The 26476-nt window shown below is 42.4% G+C and overlaps 1 protein-coding gene across 2 annotated transcripts in view; it reads right to left on the bottom strand.

Moving 5' to 3' along the window:
* pi4kaa (phosphatidylinositol 4-kinase, catalytic, alpha a) overlaps window positions 1–26476 on the bottom strand; it is a 209736-nt gene that overhangs the window by 167920 nt on the left and 15340 nt on the right. For both annotated transcript variants that reach the window (XM_067258321.1, XM_067258319.1), the window contains exons 6-7: window positions 7371–7633; window positions 7128–7194 (exon numbers count right to left, since the gene is read on the bottom strand). In XM_067258321.1, the coding sequence (XP_067114422.1) occupies window positions 7128–7194; window positions 7371–7633 (330 nt within the window). The remainder of the gene's footprint in view (window positions 1–7127; window positions 7195–7370; window positions 7634–26476) is intronic.

The following is a 26476-nucleotide window of genomic DNA, read 5'->3' as shown; positions in this document are numbered from 1 at the left end:
ATGCCACAGCCTAAACTTTACGTCAAAAGAAACGTTTTTAATTTCTGGCGCATTCAAACAATCCCCTCAGTGAAGTTTGGCTAGCTTGCTCGTAGCACAATTCAACTTCTCCACGCAGGGCTCTAGACTGAGACCAAAAAGTCGCGTTTGAGGGCATATTTTCAGTTAGCAGATGGTACCGTTTGAATCGCGATTCCATCTGAAAAATATTGCCGGTGACAACGTTGTTAGAATAGCTTGTCTCAAAGGGGGTTCAGCTTGTTTCATATTAAATGGACCCATCTGCAACCGATGCAAGCAAGCACACCCTACAAATTGTACCCTCTCTAGTTTTTGTTACATTTTGTTACATTTTGCTTTTATATAGGCCTTAGTGAGGGGGTCAGATGGCTGAGCGGTTAGGGAGTCGGGCTATTAATCAGAAGGTTGTTGGTTCGATTCCCGTCCGTGCCAAATGACATTGTGTCCTTGGCCAAGGCACTTCACTCTACTTGCCTCGGGGGAATGTCCCTGTACTTACTGTAAGTCGCTCTGGATAAGAGCGTCTGCTAAATGACTAAATGTAAATGTAGTGGTCCCCTAATACTGAATCTGAAGTCTCTTTCACGAAATTAAGCCTTTGTGCATAATTACAGCCACTACGAGCAGTCCCACAATGAGCTTTCCTCAAGACGTGCTGTTTCTGTGTCTGTAGCTTTAAATACTAATGAGGAGGAGAGGGGCGGCACGATGCGCTCATGTTTACAATGGATGTATCGTAGCCCCTTTGCTGTAAGATGCCTCGAATTTGCCCATTCTCATCTGATCACCCTGGTTTGCAGAGGTGCACACTCATAGTCATTTCAATATCGCGCAAATATCACGCGCGCCATAACACCAAAAGCAGAACGGTTATCCAAATAACAAAGAAGTGTACAACACTCGCATTACAGCATGTGTATTCACACACATACTTGATGCTATCTACCTTTACATTAGCGACAGTAACTCAGCTGTTAGCTGCAGAGCTAATCTTACAGCCACATTCTAAGGGTAGCAAGCTAGGTAACCCTATACAGTAAAGCAACAAAATGATATAGCGTTAGTTAACTACTTGTCCGAGGTTTGTAGCTGGACCAAGGAGAAGTTAGTACTGATCCAGAATTTAATTTCAGCAAGGCCAGCTTTGTATTGGCTCAAGTTGAGGAAACAGTCGTGGCTGAAATGTTAGGCACAGACATTCAAAACTTTGGGAAGTTGTGTCGGCGCATTTCCAGAGAAAATTACTATATTAAATTAAAACTTCAGAGGCTGGGATGAAGGAACTGTAAAAACACTTTTGTTTTCCTTTGTACATCCAAACTGAGCAAATGTAATGCTTCGTTTGTTTGCAATCCATGATGTCTCTCGAGGATAAAACCACTTGCACGGTCGTAACTCAGTTTCTTATAGGCGGGCCAGATTCTCTGGGCGGGCAAAGCAGAGAGAGGGGAGGTAACCTTCCTCCTTGTGAAGTCACAAGGAGAGGATTTTCAAAACCGAGCGTTTGAGCTTTAATTTTCTCAAAGGCGGAGAAGAATACCCAGGGCTTGGTTTACACCTATCGAAATATCTAGCCACTCATATTAATGTTATGTTAAAGTTTTCATGTCTTGGGACCTTTAATCATCTTGCGACTATTGCCCTTTGGTTAATAGTTTTATGACCCACCGAATCATTAAATGGATTATCCTTTTCATGTATCCTATTGCTTCTTTGTTCCTATTTAGTGTTAAGCTTGCACCATCTTCTCTCATAGGTATTTTCGATTGAAGTAGTCTGTCACACACTCTACATATATTGTAGACATTATACAGTCTTACTTTAGTTATACACTCATACTGGGGTTTATTAGCCTAGTCCAGGGGTGTCAAACATACGGCCCGCGGGCAGGATCCAGCCCGCCAGGGAGTCCAGCTTGGCCCGTTGGATGTCTTTGCTAAGTTTGAAAATTACAGAAAGACGTAAATCACATTTCTATAAAAGTAACTGTTATTCCAAATCCAAATGTCTATTAAGAATATCCAAGTTTATGAGTAGAAACGTTTAGTAATTTTTTTTAATCAATCCAGTAATTGCTTCAAAAACAGCGGAAATGCGATGTCTGCTCTGGAGGCAGAAGCGCTTATTGCCACAGGCAGCAGCGCTCACAAAGCAAGGGAATCAGCAGAGGAGAGCCCAGGCAGATAAACAGTGGGCTGATGTTTGAGTTTTTGGTCTTTATGTTTCTAGTTTATTGTAGAAAGACCTTAAAATAGGGTTTATCATCAAAAACCTTCACCAATGATTTAAACATCAAGAAATATTGTTGTTATGTATGCGTTATTATGCTATGATTTTACTGGTCTGGCCCACTTGAGATCAAAGTGGGCAGTATGTGGCCCCTTACCTAAAATGAGTTTGACACCCGTGGCCTAGTCTACTTAGTTAAGAGTGTAAGTAAACGAACTTGGGCGCTGTTTATAAGCGGTAAAGCGGAACAGGCGTTACAGTTGCATTTGATAAATCAATAGGCGACTTATCTACTACAACTAGCCTGACAGATCTAGTGTTTTAGCAGTGGGGGCAGTTCTAACCCTATATTTCGGAGCAGGTTAATGTAATAGTCGAATAGCTAATGTAATATTGCACATATTTTTGTCCTATTTCACCTAAAGCAATAAGGTTAGGCTACTTAAAGACACCTTCCACTCATAAAGTTTGTTCTAAATGTCATAAATGCTGCCAATTAATAACTGACGTAACTACCTATTGTAAATGGTCAGTAGCCTATAGCCTATCGATTTAAGGTACTTTAAAGCATGTACACTGTCTGCTTTATTTGATCTTGATAGGTTAAGCATTCTGTAGCAAATAATAACAATAAACCCACTATTTATTCATTTAAACTACTTCAGCATAATAATGCACCTAAAATACAAACGTGAGCAAGGGCAGCAATCGCTCTCGAATCAACAGACGTGCAATTTAGCTAGCAGGAAAAAAATAATAAAAAATCACCAGTTAACTTAATTTACATTTGCAAGAACTATAGACTTATACAGGCTTAAATGAACTGAAAACATAAATTATACGATTTACAGTTCTCAAGGACGCACACACGCAATCTCAACTGCGGTGTGAAGCGTGTGTCCGTGCTATTCTCCGACATGCACTCTAACAATCTCTGCTGATAGACGGCCTAACATTTTGTACAGCCCTATTTCTATACCGTGGCGGCAGAAATTTTGCCGTGGCGGGCCGCCACTGCAAAATCAATATAGAGGAAACACTGAGATAATTTTGAATTGCCAATGTTTTGTTCCCTTTACATCTACGAACTAATTAGAATAAATAGGCTAATCTTTGGTAATCTACTGCATTGTGCACATTACTTCTTTTTTGTTGTTGACCTGGTAACCCGTGGATGCGTCTTTCAAAGATGCGATCCCATCCCCCTTAATGATCGATCGCATAGTGAATCAATGCATTGGTCTCAACAATTGCTTTCAACTGTGTAGCTCTAGCTTACTCAAATCCTGTTACCCAACATTCCAAGCATTCCATTCTGATAGGCCTACTTACAGCTCAAGAATACATTTAATTTAGCATACTATATGCGGGGAATAGCATGTGGTTTTAGTAGCCTAGCCGAGGTGGGGGTGGATTAGAGCAGTGGTAAAAAAAAATTGTCTGCATCTAAGGGTGTGTTCACACTTGGCAGGTTTGGTTTGATAAAAACAAACTTTGATGCGATTGCTCTGTCAGCCAAGACTATAGGCTTTAATTAAATGTTTGGTCCGGACCAAGAGATCCAAGAGAACCGAACTACAAGTGTGAACACGACAGTCTAAACTCCACCAGCGATGCACAGTAGCCTAATTAGAAACTAGCATAGAGTTTTCGCACCATTTCGTGTTGATGTAAACACACAAGCCACAGTCCAATTTATTGTTCAGGGAGCAAACATTTGAGAGCAGGATAAACGGGACAACAAGCAGAGATCGTAGCTTCTAGCTTAGAAGTTCCAAACTAATGGGCTACACTTCTCTAATTTTTTTCACTTGGGCCGTGCCCTGTCAATAAATAAAAAACAATAACTGTTTTGCCAGGATAACAGGATCTATCAGACCCTTGAATGTTTATGAGATCAATTCAATAGCTCCTTCTATAGACCTACTGATCGCAAACTATAGTTTGAGTATCCACTAATTCGCCTTGCATACATAGATTGACCATTTTTATTGGTGATTTTATCGGCGAATGATTCGACCCATGTTTGAATACATGCAAAAATGCCTTTATTAGTTAGCTTTATCTGCTTGTTTTGTAAAGCAGATAAAGGTAACGAATCATATTTGCAATCGTAAATTATTGTTGCCACTCTAAAATAATGGGAGATAAGAATTGCGCTTATACCATTGTCTACACACAAATGTATGTGAAACAAATGCATTTCGTATAATTAAATTATTGTTATCATTTTGCACATATATGTATATATGTATAAACTATACATATTAGGTATATTTCTGCACTATATATTAAACTTTGTCTGAATAACAGAAGTCTCGCATACGGGAGCCCTTGCAACATCTGCTGATATTAAAGAGAATTGCAGCCTTGGAATGCAGAAGAAAAAAAATATGAACATGCACCTGGATATATAAGCAGGGGTGAAATAGCCTTAAATTAGCTTTTCCTGGTGAGATAAAAAATAATAAAAAACACTCGATGACAAAACGCATATCTAGACAAAGTTAATAAAGCAGGATCCTGGAATTTGATTGAGTGCGAAGATACAAGTAGTTTTTTTCTTCACTGGGTCAAAATTACCCCTCTCGGCAGGGACGAACTGGGTGTAAAAGTAGGCCCTGGACTTTGATCCAGACCGGCCCACCAGAACCGGCCCCCGTATACACCACCACAGCTGCAATGCACATTCTTTTGATGTTTGATGTGATTTTAGTTAGGGACTTCCACACTTAATGTGAGCGCGCGCAGCGTGCAAGCAAAGTTTTTTAGCTGATTTGAGCAAAAATTTGTTTTTGGAGCTTTAAGTAAAATAAACATAGCCGTTTTTCAATTGGTAAAACCTTGTCTAGTGAAAGTGATGTCTTTTTGTCTCAATTTTTCAGCCCCACCCTTACGTTTCTTCGTTCCTGGTTTTCCATCGTTATATTGTCTTTACTAGCTAGTTTTCGATCTGTCAGTGTCACTGTTGTGTGTAAGTGAGACTAAGAGGGTGGGGCTAAGGGCTGTATCGACGTTCATTTGGAAAAGACCAACCGGCCTGGGGGACAGGGGGGCCTGCCAACTGTGTCGCTCAATCTTTGCCGACATTTTTAATAGTAGTAAAAAAATAACTAAGGCAAGCAGCCCTCCAGCACAGAAGTGTTTCCGCCCACCGGGAATTCTCCCGTTGCTCCCGATGGCCAGTCCGCTACTGCCTCTCGGCGCTTCTAGTGTTAAAGGTCCCATGACATGAAAATTTCACTTTAATAGGTTATTTAACATTAATATGAGTTCCCCTAGCCTCTCTTTGGTCCCCCAGTGGCTAGAAATTGAGAGGTAAAAGCCAAGCCCTGGGTGTTCTTCTCCGCCTTTGAGAAAATCCTCTCCTTGTGACTTCACAAGGAGGAAGGTTACCTCCCCTCTCTCTGCTTTGCCCGCCCAGAGAATCTGGCCCGTGTTTTTTTAGTGTAAGACCAGTGTCTTAATTTTATTTTCTCGGAAATTCGCAGACACTACTTCCCAAAGTTTTGTATATCTGCGCCAAACATTTCAGCGACGACTGTTTCCTCAACTTGGGCCAATACAAAGCTGGCCTTGCTGACCGTTATTAAAGTCTGGATCAGTACCAACTCTCCTTGGTCAAGCTACAAACCTTGGACAAGTAAGTCAACTAACGCTATATAATTTTGTTGCTTTACTGTATAGCCTATGGTTAACTAGCTTGTTATCCTTAGAATGTGGCTGTAACATTAGCTCTGCAGCTAACAGCCCAGTTACTGTTGCTAATGTAAAGGTAGATAGCATCAAGTATGTGTGTGAATACACACACTGTAACATGAGTGTTGTACCCTTTGTTATTTGGATAACCATTCTGCTGTTGGTGTTATTGCGCGGGCGATATCCGCCTTTCCCCTCATTAGCATTGAAAGCTACAGACACAGTAACGGCACGTCCTGAGGAAAGCTCATTGTGGGACTGCTCGTAGTGGCTGTAATTCTGCACCAAGGCAGAATTTCGGGAAAGAGACTTCAGATACAGTATTAGGGGACCACTAAGGCCTATATAAAAGCATCCAAAAACAGCACGTCATGGGACCTTTAGGGCGTTAAAGGGGTCTAAAATCTTTGACGCTGAATATCTGGGCTAGAGCTTTCCAGGTTTATCAACATTCAGATAAGCATATGTTCTTCAACTACTTTCTGATTTCAATGTATGACACATCATTTGAAAGCTTACAATCTGCACTTTCACAATCTGTAAAAAAAAAAAGAGAAAGGACCTCGGCCGACAACATCCCCTTTTTATCAGACCGTAGCACATATTGTAGGGCTGGACTAAACAGATTGTTTTGCGCCATTGCTGTGCATGACTGTTGCTATGAGAGATTGTTTGACATAGGAGCTGTCTAGAAGTCAATCAAAACATGATCAGCCATGCCTACACAGTCTTGAGAAATAGTCTAAACAGAAAAACTTGCTGGTTTTGAACTAGGTTTTCAAATGGTTCAGAATGTTAAGTTTCACACAGATTTTTGCGGATGCATAATGAGACACTAAACTTTGATATTGTATATACATTTTTACTATTTCAAACCAAGTTTCTTGAGGCTTTAAGGTCGGACCAGCACTAATGATTGGACGGCATTCAAACCGAATGCAATGATGGAACGGGTTACTTGTCTATCTGTCTGTCTTCCTGTCTGTCTTCCTACATCCTGGCAGTAGTCAGGCCGCGCGTCCATGTGTTTTGGAGGAGTGGCTTTGAAGGGAGGGGTGGGATTTTTTGGCTTTCAAACTCAAAAATTGCTAGCTTTGCAAAACTTACCTACCCTGCCTTTAAATAAACATTTTCTGTTGATTTTAATAACTTTCAACTTAGGGACTATTTTGTCCTACCTTCAAAGTACTGTGCTGATGAGTCTGCTGGAGAGCTTGGAGCCAGTCCTGCCCTCTCTGGACTAGCCTACGAACATAAATAAAAAAATAAAAAAACTCACAAACAAGAACGTTTCAGAAATTAGACATTCTTGGCTTCTGTGTTGTTGGACAATGTGTATAGCAGGTTACTGTAGCAAAATCCCTTGTTTGCAAGAAGTGATGATATCCCCTAACGGTGGAAAGTGACAATAGTAGTAGTACCTGTTGAGACATGCTGGATACTGAAGAGCCTTTGCGATGGAGGGTGTCTGCCAGACACACGCTGAGCAGGGAACTTGGCAGGATAGAGCGGAAGTCATTGAAGGAGCGTCGGCGCAACAAGTCAATCTCTTCACTGCGGGACAAAGGAGGGCCAACCGGCCGTGGGAACAACTTGGACAGTAGAGGTTCTTCAGTGTTGCTATAGCGACCGAATGCCCTGGTAACACCCAAGAGGCTGGGAACGGTGTACCTGCATAGGTATTCTAGGAGAAGGAAGGTTGGTGGGGAGGGTTATGATGGTTGTAAATATTTATTTTCAGCACAAGTCTAATGAAGCATTAAAATCACAAGAGGATGTGGCATATCATAAATATACAATGGGTTGTGCACAATAGTATTTTTGAGAAATATCCCACCCCCTGAGTGGCCTAGATATAGTTTTCTAAATGTTTGGGGAGAGAAATAAATAAAATTTTAGTATGTGTTTATAATTGATTTTATTGAGCACCAAGAAAGAAGTAAAAAAAAAATGCTTGCAGGTCAACTTGTCCCATTATCTGGCTGCTAGCATTATTAAATAAGGACCATTTTCCTGGATAACATACAAATTGTAAAGGAACTTGTAATGGAAAGTCTTTTTTGTCTTGAGGTCTATCGGGCTCATGTGGGTTATCTCCTGGGCCATTCTATTTGCTTCTTCAATAAATGCAATAAAAACATACAGAACAGATCGCTCCCGTGCCCATGCCCCATGACATGATGAGCACTTGGACTTGGCCTCCACTTATATGGCTGCCCACTGCTCCTGGAAGTATGGACACCAGGATGGGTGAAAGCAGAGGACGCATTTCTTCGTTTGACACTGGAGTGCGTGCGTGTCACATGTTGACAATTAAAGATTGCTAACCTAACACATAGATACGAGGTGGTAATCTATAGCGACAGAACACACACTCTCGTAACCAAAAGTCGGCCTCTCTGGCAAAATTGACTTCTTGCTAGGTACATAGCCATGAATAGCAGCCCAATTTGCAAATGTGTATTAAACTGGAACCTTTCAGTTAATATTTGAATTCAAAGGGGCTTTGTTACTGTTTTTTTATGTTCGGTTTCTTAACACTAGAAGCACAGAGCCGTTGTTGCATACTTATAGCGTGGACAGGGGGTCAACTGACCCGAGTCATCAGATAGGGGCATTGTTACTGACACGTAATGAGTGCTAGATGGCGCTTCTTGCACGGAGCAAAGGCTTGGTCAGAAAATTAACTTGCCTTCGTCAATCTGTCATTCATTTCCGTGTTGTTAGTCTGTGAATATTTCTTTTGAACGTTTGTTGTCTCCTCGTCATCATCTGCAGCTTATCCGGTCGGGTCGCGGGGGCAGCAACCTAAGCAGGGAGGCCCAGACTTCCCTCTCCCCGGCCACTTCCACCAGCTCTTCCTGGGGGACCCCGAGGCATTCCCAGGCCAGCCGAGAGACATAGTCCCTCCAGCGTGTCCTGGGTCTTCCCCGGCCCTCTTCCCAGTGGGACGTGCCCAGAACACCTCACCAGGGAGGCGTCCAGGAGGCACACTGATCAGATGCCCGAGCCACCTCAACTGTCTCCTCTCGACGCGGAGGAGCAGTGGTTCTACTCTGAGCCCCTCCCGGATGACCGAGCTTCTCACCCTATCTCTAAGGGAGAGCCCGGACACCCTGCGGCGAAAACTCATTTCGGCCGCTTGTATTTTGCGATCTCGTTCTTTCGGTCACTACCCACAGTTCGTGACCATAGGTAGTTTGTTGTCTAGCCCTTCAATAATTCAGCAGAACTAAAAATGGTATCGCCTATAGGATGTCACACACCTTGTGCATGTTAGACTGCAGTTGGTCTATAAATGCGGTACCCAACCTTATCAACATTTTATAGTCGGCTGCATGATCGCGTCACTGTCCCCAGTCAAAAGTATAAACACACAGGCATCGTAAACATTTGATAGTCTGATAAATGGTAAATGGACTGCATTTATATAGCGCTTTTCTACCTTAGCGGCATTCAAAGCGCTTTACAATGTTTTTGCCTCTCATTCACCCATTCATACTCACACTCACACATAATTACAAGTGTAATTAGTTTGGAAATTCTAAGCTATAGGCTTACTTCATGGGCGATGCCATGGATATATGGCATGTGTACCAATGTAAAGAGAGTAGTGTTGTGCGTTGCATAGTTTAGTACTCAACAAGCAACAATCAGAATCAGAATGGGATTTATTCGCCATGAAAGTTTGCACAGACAAGGAATTTGCTTTGGCAGGAAGGTGCTCCTAAGGTAATCCTGGAACGCTAAGAGGTTATTAATACATTAACTATAGGGTTAGTTATCATCTCTCTTCACCTATACATTTGATCTACTTCTCTGTACGTGACCAAATTAAATATGGCACTTTGCAGATTTATTACTTTCCCAAACAAGCTCACTTAGGTTGAGATCCAAGATGGCAACGCTGATGGCTGCCTCGGTCTATTGGTGCCAAGTTTTTCGGAGTTCTCTAACAAGATACAAACTTCTAAACATCAGGGAAACTACTGTGGATTTATTTCCCACTTTTCTGCTCCCAGCGGCAGAATTAGTGGGCATTCTAGTCTAAGCCGCGCTAGGCTTTTCTCAAGCAGTGAAACGCCGTAGAAGGGCCATAGTTCGGCTACGCAAGCGTGGGATCCAAACAATGATTCCTAGTTTTGCAACATGACGAACTTCAGCTACTAATGGTGAAAAACAGAGACTTTCTTTCATCTTTGGTTTTGTGCTTCACGGAGACATGGCTGTGTGATTTGATCCCGGACACCGCGTTACAACTGCCAGGCTTTCAACTCCTGAGAGCTGATCGGGACACAGCACTCTCCCGCAAAACAAAAGGAGGTGGTATTTGTTTTTACATTAACAGTGGCTGGTGTGTAGATGTGACAGTGAGTCTGAAACATTGTTCCCCGGCTCTGGAATCATTTTTTATAAACTGTAAACCTTTCTACTCGCCTCGCTAGTTCGCGTCGCTCATTCTGGTAGGAATGTACTTGCGGCCGGGTCCTTGGGTTAAAGAGGCCCAACGCATGCTCGCCGAACAGATTTTGAGTGTGGAGCGAGCAAATCCGGATTCTTTGGTTATCGTACTCGGCCACTTCAACAAAGTTAATCTCAGCCACAAACTCCCCAAATACAGACAATTCATCAAATGCCCAACCAGAGAAGGGAACACTCTGGATCTCTGCTACACCACAGTCAGTAGAGCCTTCCCTCCAGCAGCACTGGGTCACTCTGACCATGCCATGGTCCACCTGATTCCTGCATACAGGCAGAAACTAAAGCTCTGTAAACCTGCTGTGAGGACATCAAAACAGTGGACCAGTGAGGCTATGGAGGATCTGCGGGCATGCTTGGACTCTACTGACTGGGATATGTTCACGACCGCTACCAATAGTCTGTATGAACTCACAGAGGCTGTGACGTTGTACATCAGCTTCTGTGAGGACTGCTGTATTCCAACACGCACCAGGGTGAACTTCAACAACGACAAGCCCTGGTTCTCTGCAAAGCTCAGAAGATTGAGGATGGTGAAGGAGCAAGCATTTAGGAGTGGGGATAGATACGAGACAGATACGACGAACAGGTTTAGCAAGGCGTTAAGAGAGGCTAAACAGCTGTACTCGGAGAGACTAAAACACCAATTTTCTGCTAACGACTCTGCTTCTATCTGGAGAGGGCTCAGGCAGATTACCAACCACAAGCCCAGAGCCCCCCACACCGTTAACGACTCCCAACTGGCCAACAACCTGAACGAGTTCTACCGCAGATTTGAAAGACAATTGGACTGTCCTGAACTGCACCTCCCCACCCTGAACTCCCCCCCCCCCACCACCACAGACGACTCTCTCCTGAATGGAGAGAGTCTTTTCAAGAGGCAGAACCCCCGCAAAGCAACTGGGCCAGACTCTGACTCTCCAGCCACTCTCAAACACTGCGCTGAACAGCTGTCTCCGGTGTTAACCACCATCTTCAACACCTCCTTGGAGACATGCCATGTGCCAGCCTGTCTCAAGTCCTCCACCATCATCCCTGTGCCCGAAAAGCCATGGCCACAGGACATAATGACTAGAGACCCATCGCCCTGACCTCTGTGGTAATTAAATCTTTTGAGCGCCTGGTGCTGGCCCACCTCAAATCCATCACAGACACCCTCCTGGACCCCCTGCAGTTTGCCTACAGAGCCAACAGGTCTCAGAATCAGAATGGGATTTATTCGCCATGAAAGTTTGCACAGTCAAGGAACTTGCTTTGGCAGAAAGGTGCATACAATAAACATATACCTAAAATTTAAATATGTGGACTATACTAATAATATATCTATACTAAGGGTACATAAACTAGCAGTACTAAGTGGGATTAGAATTAAATCAAATATACAAAAAAATATAAGTTGCCGTAAATTACAATATAAAAATACAAATATGACAAAAAATACAAATGTACAAGATACAATTTTGTAATGCACTGCGTCTGTGGACGATGCAGTTAACATGGCCCTCCACTTCACCCTACAGCACCTGGACTCCCCAGCATCCTACGCCAGGATCCTGTTTGTGGACTTCAGCTCTGCCTTCAACACCATCATCCCATCCATTAGATCTCAAGATGCCGGCTATCTGGTGGTTCCCAAAATTAAGAAAAAAACAGCTGGAGGTAGGGCATTCTCATATAAAGCACCTCTTCTCTGGAACAAATTACCTGTCTCAATGAGGGAGGCTGATACTGTTTCGACATTTAAAATTAGGTTAAAAACTTTATTGTTTAGTCAATTCTACGATTGTTAAAGGTAAGTATGTGTGTATTTACTACTATGTAAATCTGGGGTGTGTGTTTGCCTATGAGTGTATCACATGTAACTTTTAAATTGTAATTATAGCTTATATGATCACATTGCCCCATCTGGATGTTACATTTAGATGTTACAAATAAAGTAAATCTGTTACTGTATATTGTTACTGTTATAGTTTCGGTTGCTGTATATTGTTACTGGCTTACAGCGCTTTAGCTTCTGCCTGTATGCAGGAATCAGGTGGACCATGGTGTGGTCAGAGTGACCCAGTGCTGCTCGGGGGACCGCATGGTACGCTTGGCTGATTGTAGAGTAGCAGTGATCCAAGGTGTTTCCTTCTCTGGTAGGGCATTTGATGAATTGTCTATATTTTGGGAGTTCTTGAGTGAGATTGCCTTTGTTAAAGTCGCCTAGCACAATAACCAAGGAATCCGGATTTTCATGCTCCACACTCAGTATCTGGCTGGCAAGCACACGTTGAGCCTCGTTGACGCTAGCCTGCGGAGGCATGTAGACGCCAACCAGAATGAATGATGAAAACTCTTGTGGCGAGTAAAAAGATCTACAGTTAATAAAAAATGATTCAAGATCAGGAGAACAGTGCTGCAGAATCACTGTCACATCTTCACACCAGCCACTGTTAATGTAAAAACAAATACCACCGCCTTTCGTTTTGCCAGAGAGCACAGGGTCACGATCCGCTCTCAGCAGTTTGAAACCTGCTAGCTGTAGAGTCTGGGATCAGTTCACTCAGCCATGTCTCCGTAAAGCACAAAACAGAAGATGAATGAAAGTCTCTGTTTTTCCACACCAGAAGCTGAAGTTCATCCAGTTTGTTGCTCAGTGAACGCACGTTGGAGAGAAATATCCCCGGTAACGCTGTGCGTGCCCCACGCCGACGGAGTCGCACCAGAGCACCGGCTCGTTGCCTCTCCTACGACGCTTCGCTGCTAGGACAAAGCCGAGGGTGGCTTTGACTATAATTCCCTGGATTCGCTGGAAGCAGAATAGTGGGAAATAAATCCACAGGAGTTGTAGTCCTGATGTTTAGAAGTACTTCTCTTGTTAGAGAACCTCGGAAATCTAGGCAGAACACTGAATTAACAGACAAAACAAGACAAAAAAGAGCGCACCTAACGACCGAGGCAGTCTTCATCGGCGCCATCTTGAATCAATCTCGCTAGTATGACTATGTTTAGCCTGTGTTCTGCTCCTCTCTCTCTCCAACCGTCTCTTGAGGAGGGGATCCCTCTCTGAATTGCTCCTCCCAAGGTTTCTTCCATTTTTTCTCCTGTTGGGAGTTTTTCTGGGAGTTTTTCCTTGTCTTCCTTGAGGGTTTAGGTTGGTTGAGGGGCAGTTCTATGGGCGTATGTGAAGCCCTCTGTGACATGCTTGCGTGTAAAAAGGGCTATACAAATAAATTTGATTTGATTTGATGGCTTCTCCTACCACTGCTACGCTGACGACACACAGCGTTCCCCCCGACTGATCCGGGGATCTCAGCTAGGATTGAGGCCTGCCTCGCAGACATCTCCGCCTGGATGACCGAGCACCACCTCCAGCTGAACCTTGCCAAAACAGAACTTCTCATCATCCCGGCTAAACCCTCCATCTCCAGTTTTTCGGCATCATCCTTTGAGAGAAATTTTCGTATTTTGGCAATATTACGTAGACGATCTCTCAATCACCCTGGGATCTGCGACGGTGACCCCTTCATCCTCTGCCAGAAACCTTGGGGTTACCATGGATGACGAGCTCTCCGTCACAGCCCACATTGCTGCAGTCTCCGGTCGTATAGATTCACCCTCTACAACATCTGGAAGATCAGGAGATACCTGTCTGAGCATTCCACCCAGCTGCTAGTCCAAGCACTTGTCCTCTCCAAGTTGGACTACTGCAACTTGCTGCTCGCCGGTCTCCCAGCATGCGCAACCCGCCCTCTCCAGAAGATTCAGAACGCAGCGGCCCGCCTGGTCTTCAATCTACCCAGACGCTCCCATGTTACCCTGCTCCTCATCTCCCTCCACTGGCTTCCCATCACGGCCCATATCAGATTCAAGACCCTGGTACTGCCCTTCCGAGCGGTGAATGGGACTGCACCCGACTACATCAAGTCTCTCCTCCAACCTTACACCCCCACCCGCCACCTACGGTCTTCGTCTGACAACCGTCTGGTGGTCCCACCGCTCAAGCGCGCCCGGTCCCAACACAAGCTCTTCTCCTGTCTGGCCCCCCAATGGTGGAATCAACTCCCCACCTCCATCAGACACACTGACTGTCTCCCCACCTTCAAGAAAAGGCTCAAGACGCACTTGTTCGGGAGTACAACGGTACTAAGGAATGATTGCTGGACCTGATCTTAGTTTCCTCCAGGATCACAAATGACTCTTATTGAGAGACTTGTTGCTCTTTTTGGTTAGTTGTAACTGATTTAAAATTCTTGCACTCGCTGTGAAATATATTATTGCTGCTTGCTTTTTTACACGTACACGCTTGCACTTTTTGAGGTTCATGTTGTTTAATTGCAACTTGCTTAACTCCATGCTCTTGTGGTTCTAGCCTTTGGCACTTATTTGGTTGTTCACAATGTATGCTCATGTTTTGGCTACCCGCCATGTTTGGGGCTATCTCGTTGTTATGATCAGTGACCTATGCACTTTTGTAAAACTCTCTCTTGGAAGTCGCTTTGGATAAAAGTGTCTGCTAAATGAATAAATGTAAATGTAAGTAATAACACCTCCAATCATGACACATCTCTCATTTGTGTTGTATGGTTATTCCATTATTCCAAAATAAAACTAAACTATGGAAACTAAGCATTTTCCCATAATCTGGTTCTGACATCCGAAATGGACAAGACGATATTACGAGCCTATTTGTCATATTTTGCAGATACCAGTGTAAAGGATATGGAATAATCAAACCAACGATTAATGGCTTGTTATACCATTTGTTTTATATGGTTATTTCATTATCCCAAAAAAACGAAACAACCAAAAACAAGCCGTTATACTTAAATGTGGGTTTCCGTTACTAAAGTGACAATATTATAGCCCTCTTTTGCATTTGTCGAAATAGAAAAACCAATGGCCACAAGGTACACGGATCCAACTAATGCCCCCTACAGACTGCAAGACTATTCAAAGACTTCGGATCATGGTACCATAAATATAACACAACTGTCTGTCTTGTCATGGAAATCGTACGATTTTAAAATTACACAACGACTCGACGACAGGGGTGTACACATTACAAGACATTTCACTGCTGACGAATCCTCAACGCTTCTGCCTGGACAGAGTACACGCAAGAAGCGATACGGGAATAACACAAGATCATGCGCGAGTGCAATTTGATCACACAAAATATTTTGCTGACATCGGCGACAGAAAAGGATTCCACAGATTAGGCCCATCCCGGGAAGTGCAATAGAACTGTAGTGAGGTCAACCAGACCACACAGAGTTAACTACTCCTTCTTCCATATTTCCTTTACTATTTATTTATTTGTAAAATATATTTTAACGTGTGCGTGTTCACACGATCTGCTCTATACTCTTAGAACAAATTCATTACTTCAGACGACTGATTTTTACATCTTAAACTATTGGTTTCCTTGGTTCCTGAACCAATTTCAAGGTGGTGCCCCGATTAATAAATACTTGATTAGAAATTAAAGGGGTCATTGATTGCAAAACCAATTTTACCTTGTCATAGTTGAATAACGACAGTTCGGTGGGTAAAATGGAAATACAGTGAACCTCAAAGTCCATTGACACCTCTTTCCTATCTAAATCTCACAACTTGAAACTGCAGCTGTAAAACGATCGGTTTCGAAATAGCTGAATTTGTGACGTCACAAATGTAGCATCACCTTTTTCAAGCCCCAACAATTACATACAGACCAGCCCTCTGGTGTTCTGGCCCAGGATCTCAGACACTACGTTAGCTGCAAGCTGCTCTGTGTACTTCCACGGGAATTACAAAGGAGAGTTTGGAAGTTTTTAAAGGATATTGAAAATGGACTATTGTAAATGCAGTGTTCCAGGCTGTACAGGGAATGCTGACACTTTTCAGTCTTCCTAAGGAACCAAACACTTGACAGACTGTGATGTTTGTCTATGAGAAGATCCCTGTGCAGGTTGACCCTGAAATACACATTTGCTCAAACCATTTCACCGAGGACAGTTTTGAAAACCTGGGACAATGTAGGATTTGCTATAAAGCTGTTACTGAAAAGAGGTTCGGACCTTATGTTCACCACAAGCTGTAGTACGATGTTGTCGCTAACAGTTATTAGCAATGCTAGCGTATCCTGCCTGTATCTAGCATCGGTAGAATGTGTGATGATTTAGTTTATTGGCAATGGGGCTAACGTTAGTTCATGTTCCTGACCGTGTTTCATTCAAATAAATAACCTGTGTGGTCATGTAAATCTGCACATCAAGCTGCATGTTTGTCCAGATCTATTTTTCAGCAAGATAGCTAGAGCTAACTGAAGCTGAGTTGAATCACGATAGTTTGTTTGCTAATCTGTAGTGCTAATGTTACCCACCTAAGTTGATCCCGTTTGCTTCGACAACAGAAGTGAAAACAACTAACGTTATCATTTTATATGATATCTAGTCAATCTGTTGAAAACAGTGTTGTGTAGACAAAACAGATTTATTTGTAAGTTTTTATTTCACGTCTCCACCTTCAATGTTTCAGTGAGTGCTGTTGGCCGTGTTGAGTCTTTGCTCCGTAGCTTCACTCATTGTAAACCGGGAGTCAGGTGGCTAAGTGGTTAGAGAATCGGGCTAGTAATCAGAAGGTAGCTGGTTCGATTCCCGGCCATGCCAAATCACGTTGGCAAGGCACTTCACCCTACTTGCCTCGGGGGAATGTCCCTGTACTTACTGTAAGTCGCTCTGGTTAAGAGCGTCTGCTAAATGACTAAATGTCTGCTAAATTACTAATGATTGGTTGTAAACCAACCAATCAGCACGCAGCTCATCTATATATTCATGAGCCTACCCTAAAAAGCCTCTTGTTTTTTCACAGGGCTATTTCACAGGATGCATCAGGGCTCATAGAACAGCACCCGGGCCATTTTCAGCCCAACCAATGTTGCATATTCGGAGACCTTAAGGAACAATGTGAAATATCCCAAAAACCCAGTCAATGACCCCTTTAAGTATATTTATTCACCCGCTACAGAACAATCTACGACGATGTTTTGTATACTGTACTATGCACATGGCAAATAGCACATTCAGAAGGTGGAGCACAGATAGTACGGTCTACCCACATAGTCGATTTCCTGTTACCATGCATAGTCAGCATCCCAGATTTATTTCTTCTTCATTTTGCGGCCCTCAACAATTACAAATTGATGATTGTTCATGGTGACAAAAAAAAAAAAAAAATTATAATATTTCATAAAAATATCTGTATTTATATAACGTTTAATCTTCCAGAACTAATACATCTGTAATTAATGAGCATTATAATTCAAATATGTAAATATTTTGTTTTAAACATGACATTTGTCCACTGGTGTGACTGTCCGGGGTAGCATTGCTTATCTTATAACTACTGTAATTAAATGAAAAATAAGTCTAAATACTTGAATAGATGTTATGGTAGTGTTAACTTAATGAAACTAAAGGTTATAAGTCTTAACCCTTGTGCTGCCTTCGGGTCACATGACCCAAAGGTTCATAACGAACCATCATTGTGTTTACCCAATTTTACCCAATACAAAAACAAATAAAAATAATTTTCTTTTAACCTTCGCAATGTGGGGGGTCTGAGACAGCCCAACGGTTGAAAGAAAATGCTTCACTTTGTTTTTGTATGCGGTAAATTTGTCGCAATACGACAGTGGGTCACAATGACTGATGGGTCAGAATGACCCGAAGATAACACAAGGGTTAAGGTCCCCATTTAGAATAATTATTACACATCACATTTTGTCCGCAAAACTGGTGTCCACCTGGTGTGACGCCATTCTATAAAAACTGGCATTAATTCGGGCACCCTATTACTGAGAGGGGCCCTTCTTCATCTAGAAAGTTCAGTAGAACTCACTGGAGCACATGGACTGCACACAAGGTGATTTCTGTCTCAAATATTTTCATAATATTGCTATTTCCGTGTACTGTTGGAAATGGGATCCATTATGCAGTACTTTGGTGTGACGTAATTTAAGTATTGATCGGAATTTTCATCAATTTATATCGATTGACTATTGAAAATAATGTAAACCTTAACACTGTTAGTCAGGATTGAAGACTGTCTCTCATATAGCTAGGCCGCAAACTGGCCTTGATCTTGAAAACGTCCACTGGTGTGACAGCACTGTCCTGTAGTGTGACATGAAATCAACGTCACACTGGTGGAAATGACTGTCACACCAGTGGATGCAGGCTCTATCAAGGGGTACATAACCATCACTCTCTCCCTCCTAACCTCCCTCCATTCTCACCTCCCTGTCCCTCCTGTCCCTCCTAACCTCCCCCTAAACTACCTCCATCTCACCCCCCAACCTCCCTACCCATCAATCTCCCCCGTACCATCTTCCCTCCTTTCTTACTTCCCTGACTCCTAACTTCCTCCCGCCTCCCTGCTTCCTATCCCCTTCCTAAGTTCCCTCCAAACCTTGAGTAGCTAGATGTAGTAGTGACGTTTGCATTTTCTTTTTTCAAGTTTAGCCTTTTTCTCTTACTCTCAGAATTGAAGGACACCACAAGTCAAACCCTCCTATTCTGTTTTGTTAAGGCTAGTTTGAGATCCACGTTAAAAGTGAGAGGCTGAGATGACAAGCAAGGAAAGGACCAGGAAGTTTAGGGAGACTGGATAAGAGGGTCTGCTAAATGACGAAATGAATAAAGATCCTCAGAGGAGAGAGAACATCCTGAGAGTGATGCAGAAAGTAAATTTGACAAGCTACCAAAACTTATTTTACCATAAGAATTGAAACGTTTTATGACTTGATTAATGCTTCATCGTTTCACAATAGTCATTGTTGGTTTCATAATTTTCCCCACAATTATCAGGAGAAGAAAGCATGTGGGAAAATTGTTCAGCTCAGTGTGAAGTCTGTGTTGCCAGTAATAAGGAAGAAGCTACAAGAAAAATAGTGTCCAATAGGAGATGTAGGGCAAGGTAAAAAGCCTAAGGCTGTCCTTGAGTTCTATAAGTTCCTAGCCCAAAAAGAGATCCCAAACATAAAATTCAAATGGTTCGATGAGGCAGATATCCAGGTGTTTGACGAGATGTTGCCACGTCTGTCTCGAAAGTACCTGGCATCTTAAACATGCACCAAATACTCTGCTTCTCTGCATGAGAGATCTTCTATAGGGGTCTCAGCTGTTTCTGCCCCTACCCAGAGATGTGCGACTGCGAAGAGATGTGCGACATAGACCGCTCACCTATCATGCCTCACAGTTGTCCAGTTATCCAAAACATCCCAACCAAAATGGTCTGGTTACATTTTCAAAGGTCCAAACAATCCAATCAAGTAAAATATTTAGTCCAAAACACAGTATTAAATCCATAAATACCCATGGACTCTTGTGGGGAGTCAGGTGGCTGAGCGGTTATGGAATCGGGCTAGTAATCTGAAGGTTGCCAGTTCGATTACCGGCCGTGACAAATGACGTTGTGTCCTTGGGCAAGGCACTTCACCCTACTTGCCTTGGGGGAATGTCCCTGTACTTACTGTAAGTCTCTCTGGATAAGAGCGTCTGCTAAATAACTAAATGTAAATGTTTCATTATTCTAAAGTGGTCTCCTGTTGAGCTATAGTCATCCACGTAAACTACGTTCTAACTTCAGTTCACATGAAAACATCCCTAATCTTGGACTCAAAATGGCAACTGCACTCTGACCTTTCAATTGACAGCTCATTTGAGCCAATAGGAGTTTCCCAACATGCACCATCGCCCCCTCAACTCGTCTTTCTTTGTGAACAGATTATACTTAGATTCAATTAGTAAAAAAAGAGACTGACCAATATAATTCTGAAGACAGTGATTTATAGGTTTAGGGGGAATTTTGGAACCCTCAACTTAAAAGTCTGTACGCATATCTTGCTCACATAAGCAACAGCTTTTGTGCATCCATGCACAAAATGTAAACAATAGGACTTTTGGTCATTCTTGACACTTTTGAATCTCAAATCACGGCCAAACGGACTTGGAAAACAAAATAGTCGCTCCAAGAAGTGGTGAAATAATGCACTCGGCGTGAAAGTAGTTGTCTGGGGAAATAATATATATTTTATTAAAAAATAAAATAAAATAAATATTATTACTCATTGATCTTCAAATAACAAATCAAGCAGTATTTTTGGAAGTAGAAATAATTATAAAAATAAATGCTATTGAATAAACATTGCTGTAGGTTTAGACATCTTATTCATACACCAGATTGAGTTAGGTACTGTATGGTATTAGATACTATATGGTATTTGCCTCCTCTAGCAAAATCAAGATGTGTCAAGTTTTTATGGTAAAAAGAAAGTACTTGCTATTCCCCATGAAACACCAATACAAGCAAGAATATTGACAGCTGTTTATACTTTTATGTTAAACACTATTAACACTTGATTGTGTTCTATAAAAAAAAATGTACCATTATGATTATATAAATAGGATAGACGTAAAGATGCACCATTATGATGATTATATAAACAGGATAGATGTAAAGATCCACACAAACTGTACATATTCGTAAATATTTACAATATAAATGAATCACAAAAACAGTATAGAATTGAAAATATATGCTGATCACATAAAGGGCATAGATGAATAAATAAAAGCAATATAACTATAGAAACACACATTTGAACTTCAACTGAAGAATATCAATAGGTCAGCTCTAAACAAGATAAAATTAGTAAAGTGTGTGTGAACATGTGTGTGCGCGCGTGTTGATCAACAGTTTGATCAAGCCTTCAGCAGTCCTCTGCTGATCGAAGGGGCAAGGCATGATGCTCCAAAGTCCATTGCCTTCAGCGGCAGGACTTTTTCTATAAGATATGAAAATGTATGCCTGTGTCAATCATGTCATAATAGCATTAATACAAATGATCATCTTTCTAATCAACATTTTTCAGTTTAGGCTTAGTACCATTATTTCATCATATACAGTCATTAATAGTCTACGTAATTTGGCTAATGGTACACAGAAGTAATAATAATTGTCAAATGTATTGAAGGTCGACTTACCACTGTGCACAAGCTTGGTGTACAGCTCAAAGCAGACAAGCATCAGCGAGGGATGATCTGCGCAGGTTTCGCAGAATTAAGGAGTCTGCTTCTTGCCCCTTCTCCCGTCATCTGCACTTCGTTTTTGGGAGGAGCACACTTTGCAGTTGTCGGAAAAGTTGAAGATGTAACCTTTTATTCTGTATAAAATGATACTGTGTTTAGCTTTGTGTGTAGAGATGCCACCCCCAAATAAAACTGTATGCAAGGTCCAGGCTTAGGTAAACATACAAGACCCTTATCTTAGGGGTTAGCACTAAGAAGAGTTGGGGATGTTTGTTTGTTTAAAGGAGATACTGTTAGACAGAGCTAGAAAGGAGACTGAACAGTGTTTCCCACACAGAGTAATCAACACCGGCCGCCACATGGGTTCTGTTATTCTTTTTTCTTTTTTTTTTTCGCTATTTAAAACACGCTGCGTATTCGTTCAGCTGCATTTCCTTTCCCTGCTCTCCCTCCGTCTCTCGGTCACTCGCGCGCGTCTCTCATATACAGACACACAGTCACAATGTCAGCACACGTTAGCAACAACGCATAAATACGTTGTTATAGACAGACAGCGATATCAGCGAGCCCTCAGCATTAGTACCATAGCTAAAAGTCTAGGAAAGTTGAGGTTACTTTTCGCTAAGTACCTATGAACATGTCTTAATCTGCTAGACAAGTGGGTTCCTCTTCGTTCTTTTGGTGAGCAAATTAAATTTCTGCTTAAGTAAATTGTAGAGCTAGCTAACTACTACACTTCTGTAGTCGTGCAGTAACTTCTACACCCCAATATTTCCCCAGAAAAATGTTCAGGCTTCAACCAGTGCTGCTCAAGCAGAAAGACAGGGTCAGGGAGAGAAAGAGATAGACTCGTTAGGCATTGAAGAAAGAGCAGGAGAGGAGGACAGCATCCAACATGCTGCTGTGAGAGAGCCAGCTGAAGAAACAAGTGAGGTGGACAAACAGATGTAAAAACAGGCAGGTAAGAAAGCAGTTCTCAGGATAAGGGAACTCATTTCTATTCTTCCGTTTCTGTCAGATAGGACTTGAATGGGGTGGGAATTTTGTATAGGGTGTTAAATGTGTGTATTTTGGGTTGGGTGTGTGAATCTTTTTTGATTAATATTATTTTATATAATAAAGTTCTGTGTAACGAATTATTAATTATTTGGAATAACCATAAGACAGTCACCTTGTGGGGGTAGAGTTGATGTTGTATATGTCCACTGCAAGGGACGCACACACACAAACACGCACATATACTAGGGGTGCAACAATTCAACAAGCCCACGGTTCGGTTAGTTTTTTTGGGTCACGGTTTCGGTTCGGTTTAGCAAATTAGGGGGAAGTGTTTTCTCTGTATTTTCGGTGTATTTTCTGTATATCCAGCTAAGTGGGAGGTCCCGAAGCGCAGAAGGGAGGTGGATCCGGCGACTCAAAAGGGGGGTTGGAGGAAACCGGAAAACCGAACGCAAAAAAATACACTGCCTACATAGATTCTCTGACTAAAAAAACCTGCTTGTACATCAGGGCAATGTATATTTTAATTTCAGAACATGCCCTGCATGGGTGTGAAACTTAAAAAATAAACAAGGCAACAATCGCTTTTACAAGCAGCAATTATCCATTGGATTAAATTAACCAAAAAACACTGGATGAGACAGAACCCTAACAGTCCATCATGTGACCATGACCATGTAAACAGCACAGACTACTTGTGGGACTTATTTGAAAAAGTTAAGCACATTTTGTTGTCTTTTTGACATTTTGTCCTCTGAGGGAAACAAGGCTAACAGCTAGCCTACTCAACCAGCACAAGCGCACTTGAAGTGCCTCCCCCTCTGTCTTAACCTGAAAATTCACCTCAAAACGCATCGAAAATGCAAACACAAGACTTTTGTGAAACTTCAATGGGGGATAAAGACTAACAAGACATATAACAACATTGAACACTACACAAAAAGTTTTTTTTTTTCTTCATTTAGGTAAATCATTTTCCATAGTGACAAAAGGTGCCTTATCCAATAAAAAAGGTTCCGGAATAGCCCTTGTTAGCATACTTTACACGTGCCTGGCTTCGTATGATTTGCCTCTCTCCAGCAGTGTTGCCAACTCCTCAGTAAGGAAAGTAGTGGTTAGGGATGCGTATTGATAAGATTTTAACGATTCCGACTCCTTATCAATTCCTGCTTATCGATTCGATTCTTTATCGATTCTCTTATCGATGTTCCCCTCTACAGCCAACTAGGTCTGTGCGTCCTGCACCCCCACACACACACACTTGTTCTAAACGAATTTCTCAAACTGGCTTTGAAATAAGCTAATACCTACCACCTCTAGGCCTCTTCAGGCCTCTGTTTTCAAAACAAAATCTAGTCGGAGATAGAAACTTTCAGTTTCCTTGTGTTCAAGCTTCTATTCCTCAACACCAGTAGGACTTACAGGGGTCCTAACAACAGGTGAAATAACTTCAGTGTCACCTTTCAAAAGAGACCATTTACATGCACGTACTCCAAATGGTTCAACAACAGCTTTCAATGTACTTTGGGTATGTTGTTTAGGCGTTTTCAGGCACATTTAACAGGACTATTAAAAGGTTAAACAATTAAAATGCTAAGTTTAATAATGGATTAAAAATCTATATGCTCAGTTTAATAATGGGACACGCGAACGTTCGCTGATAACACACACCGCCCCGATAACGTGAAATGATCAATAAAATCAATACTAATTGTCGCATAGGCTTAACTCCCAGAGACGCAAGAAGAAATCAAATATATATTTTACTATTAATGACAAAATAGTAACGCACAGTGACTTGGACAACTAACGTTAATCTGATAACTGGTTTGGAAATAGTAACGCGTTAGATTACTCGTTACTGAAAAAAGTGGTCAGATTAGAGTAACGTGTAACGCGTTACCGGCATCACTGTCTCCAACAACATAAAGGTCGCCAGGAGGGTTTGGAAAGATCGCAAGATATAGCGAAAAAGTCGCTCAGTTGGCAACACTTCTCTGCGGGTGTTCGGTTGTGTTTAAAAAAAAGGTTTTCTCGTAGATCCGAAAAACCGCGGTTACATGTCAAACCGAATCGTGGGTAGTTTGTTGAACGGTTTGTTTTTTTCGGTTCGATTTTGCACCCCTAGCACATACGCGTGCAAGGTCTATGCAAGGGAGCCAATGAAAGGAGAGCCATGTGACAGTTGTATGAACCAATAACTGTGAAGAGCGGTTTCGTTTAAAAGGTTAGTTAGCACAACATGCTAGCGGACAAACTTTGTATCACCATGGCGTGTGATGTTTTGTCTGCTTGTGGGCCTGCCGCAAGCAATAAAGGTTTCTTAATTTCTTCACTGACTGACTGTGCAATACTTGATAGATTAATATTTCTTACAGAAGTCTGGCCATGTCTTTCCCAGATGTTCTCCCAGAAAGTGTTGTCCCAAGAGACGTGCAGGTACTGTGGACATTTCTACCAGTTTACGCGGTGGAGGAGCCTTAACTTCCTTAGAACACCTTTAACGACTTCATTTCGAAACTCAACTGTTGGCATTGTGTTGCCACTCTCTTTGTAGAGGAAGTGGGCATTGACCAGAGCAACCTCCTTGATGAGGTGGGTAGAGGCGGGGGTACCACTTCAGGGTGTCCCGCAGAACATTTGGACAGAGTAAAGGCCGAATTATACTTCTCCGACTCCGTTACGGACAGACGGACGGACAGATTGTTTGAATTTATAGTACTCCGAAGGCTGTGGGTGCTGAAAACACTTCACTGCCAGAAGAGTAGGTGGCGCTGCACTGCGATGCTAGCTAGGTTATCGAAAAGTCGGAGCAAATTTACAAATTAGCCGTTTCATCAATAAAAGAAGCACATTTTCAGCAACTACACTGCCCATTTCTCGTCACATTTTAATTCAGATGTTGATTTACATGTACTTTTTAGCTGAAATAGGAATTGTAAACTTACAGCAATGGCGGTCAAAGGATTCTGTTCCATCTTGTTGGTCACGGCAACCCCGCCCCTGACGCAAGCAGTTCTTAATACAGACCAATCACAGCCAAGGGGTATCCGTAAAATGACGGACGGATAGTCAGGAAAATCAGGAGGTGCCCTCACCGAGGGGCTCGGAGAGGGAGTTCCTCGTCGGAAAGGGCGTTCCCTGTGTCCGTCTCCGTAAAAACGGAGAAGTATAAATCGGCCTTAACACGGCGGATATCGCTCCTTTTTTTTTTTACGTAGTTAAGACAGCAGGGGTGTGTTGCTTAGGCGGCCGCCTTAGCTGCAAACCGCTGTGGGAAACCCTGCACTTAGTGACTCTGTGGTTGTAAGCGTAATATGAGCATATATATATTGGTTCCCTATCCACGCCAGTACAACAGTGCTATGCCCAATACCGACTTCCAGCAAAGGTTGCAGGGCTCTAGAGTGCGACCAATTTGCGCCAAAAAAAATTCCTAGGTCTCACCGGTGCACCTAACCACCTCGCATCCACTGTCTCTCCACAAACGAAGCGTTTGTTATCCTTTGACGGAACTGACACTCATGGTTGGATCATATCGTGGTCTAAACAAATCAGAGACAGAGATGGGGCGGGTCTTTGTCTCTGGCTGTGGTCCAGATATTCCTGAAGCTCCGTGCTGTGTGATTGACATTACGACCTGAGCACCAGAGAGTCAGTTTAGCAGACCTGGGCATTGTACGGCCCGCGGGCCACAACCGGCCACAGGCTGTCTCAATCCGGCCGCGTGAGGTAAATAAAAAATTTAAAATAAATAAATGTGTTGAGCGGTAGTAAATATGTAGTCCTGAAAGACTACAGGGATCAGGCGATTTACATATGTGCGCTTGCGCAACCTCACCGACTGGAGAGTTAGCTGTTGGTTAGCCCTCGAAAATGAAAAACTAAAGGTTGATACACAAAGTATTCTAAGTATCTGTTTACTGAGGTCAAAGTGAAAGCTGTGAGAGAGAAAAAACTAACGCGGACATAATAAGAACTTGACTGATTCA

The sequence above is a fragment of the Osmerus mordax genome, chromosome 20 (genome assembly GCF_038355195.1).
Source record: "Osmerus mordax isolate fOsmMor3 chromosome 20, fOsmMor3.pri, whole genome shotgun sequence".
Lineage (NCBI taxonomy): Eukaryota > Metazoa > Chordata > Actinopteri > Osmeriformes > Osmeridae > Osmerus > Osmerus mordax.
Note: the sequence above shows the minus strand (reverse complement) of the source record. Positions and strands in the feature narration are given on the sequence as shown.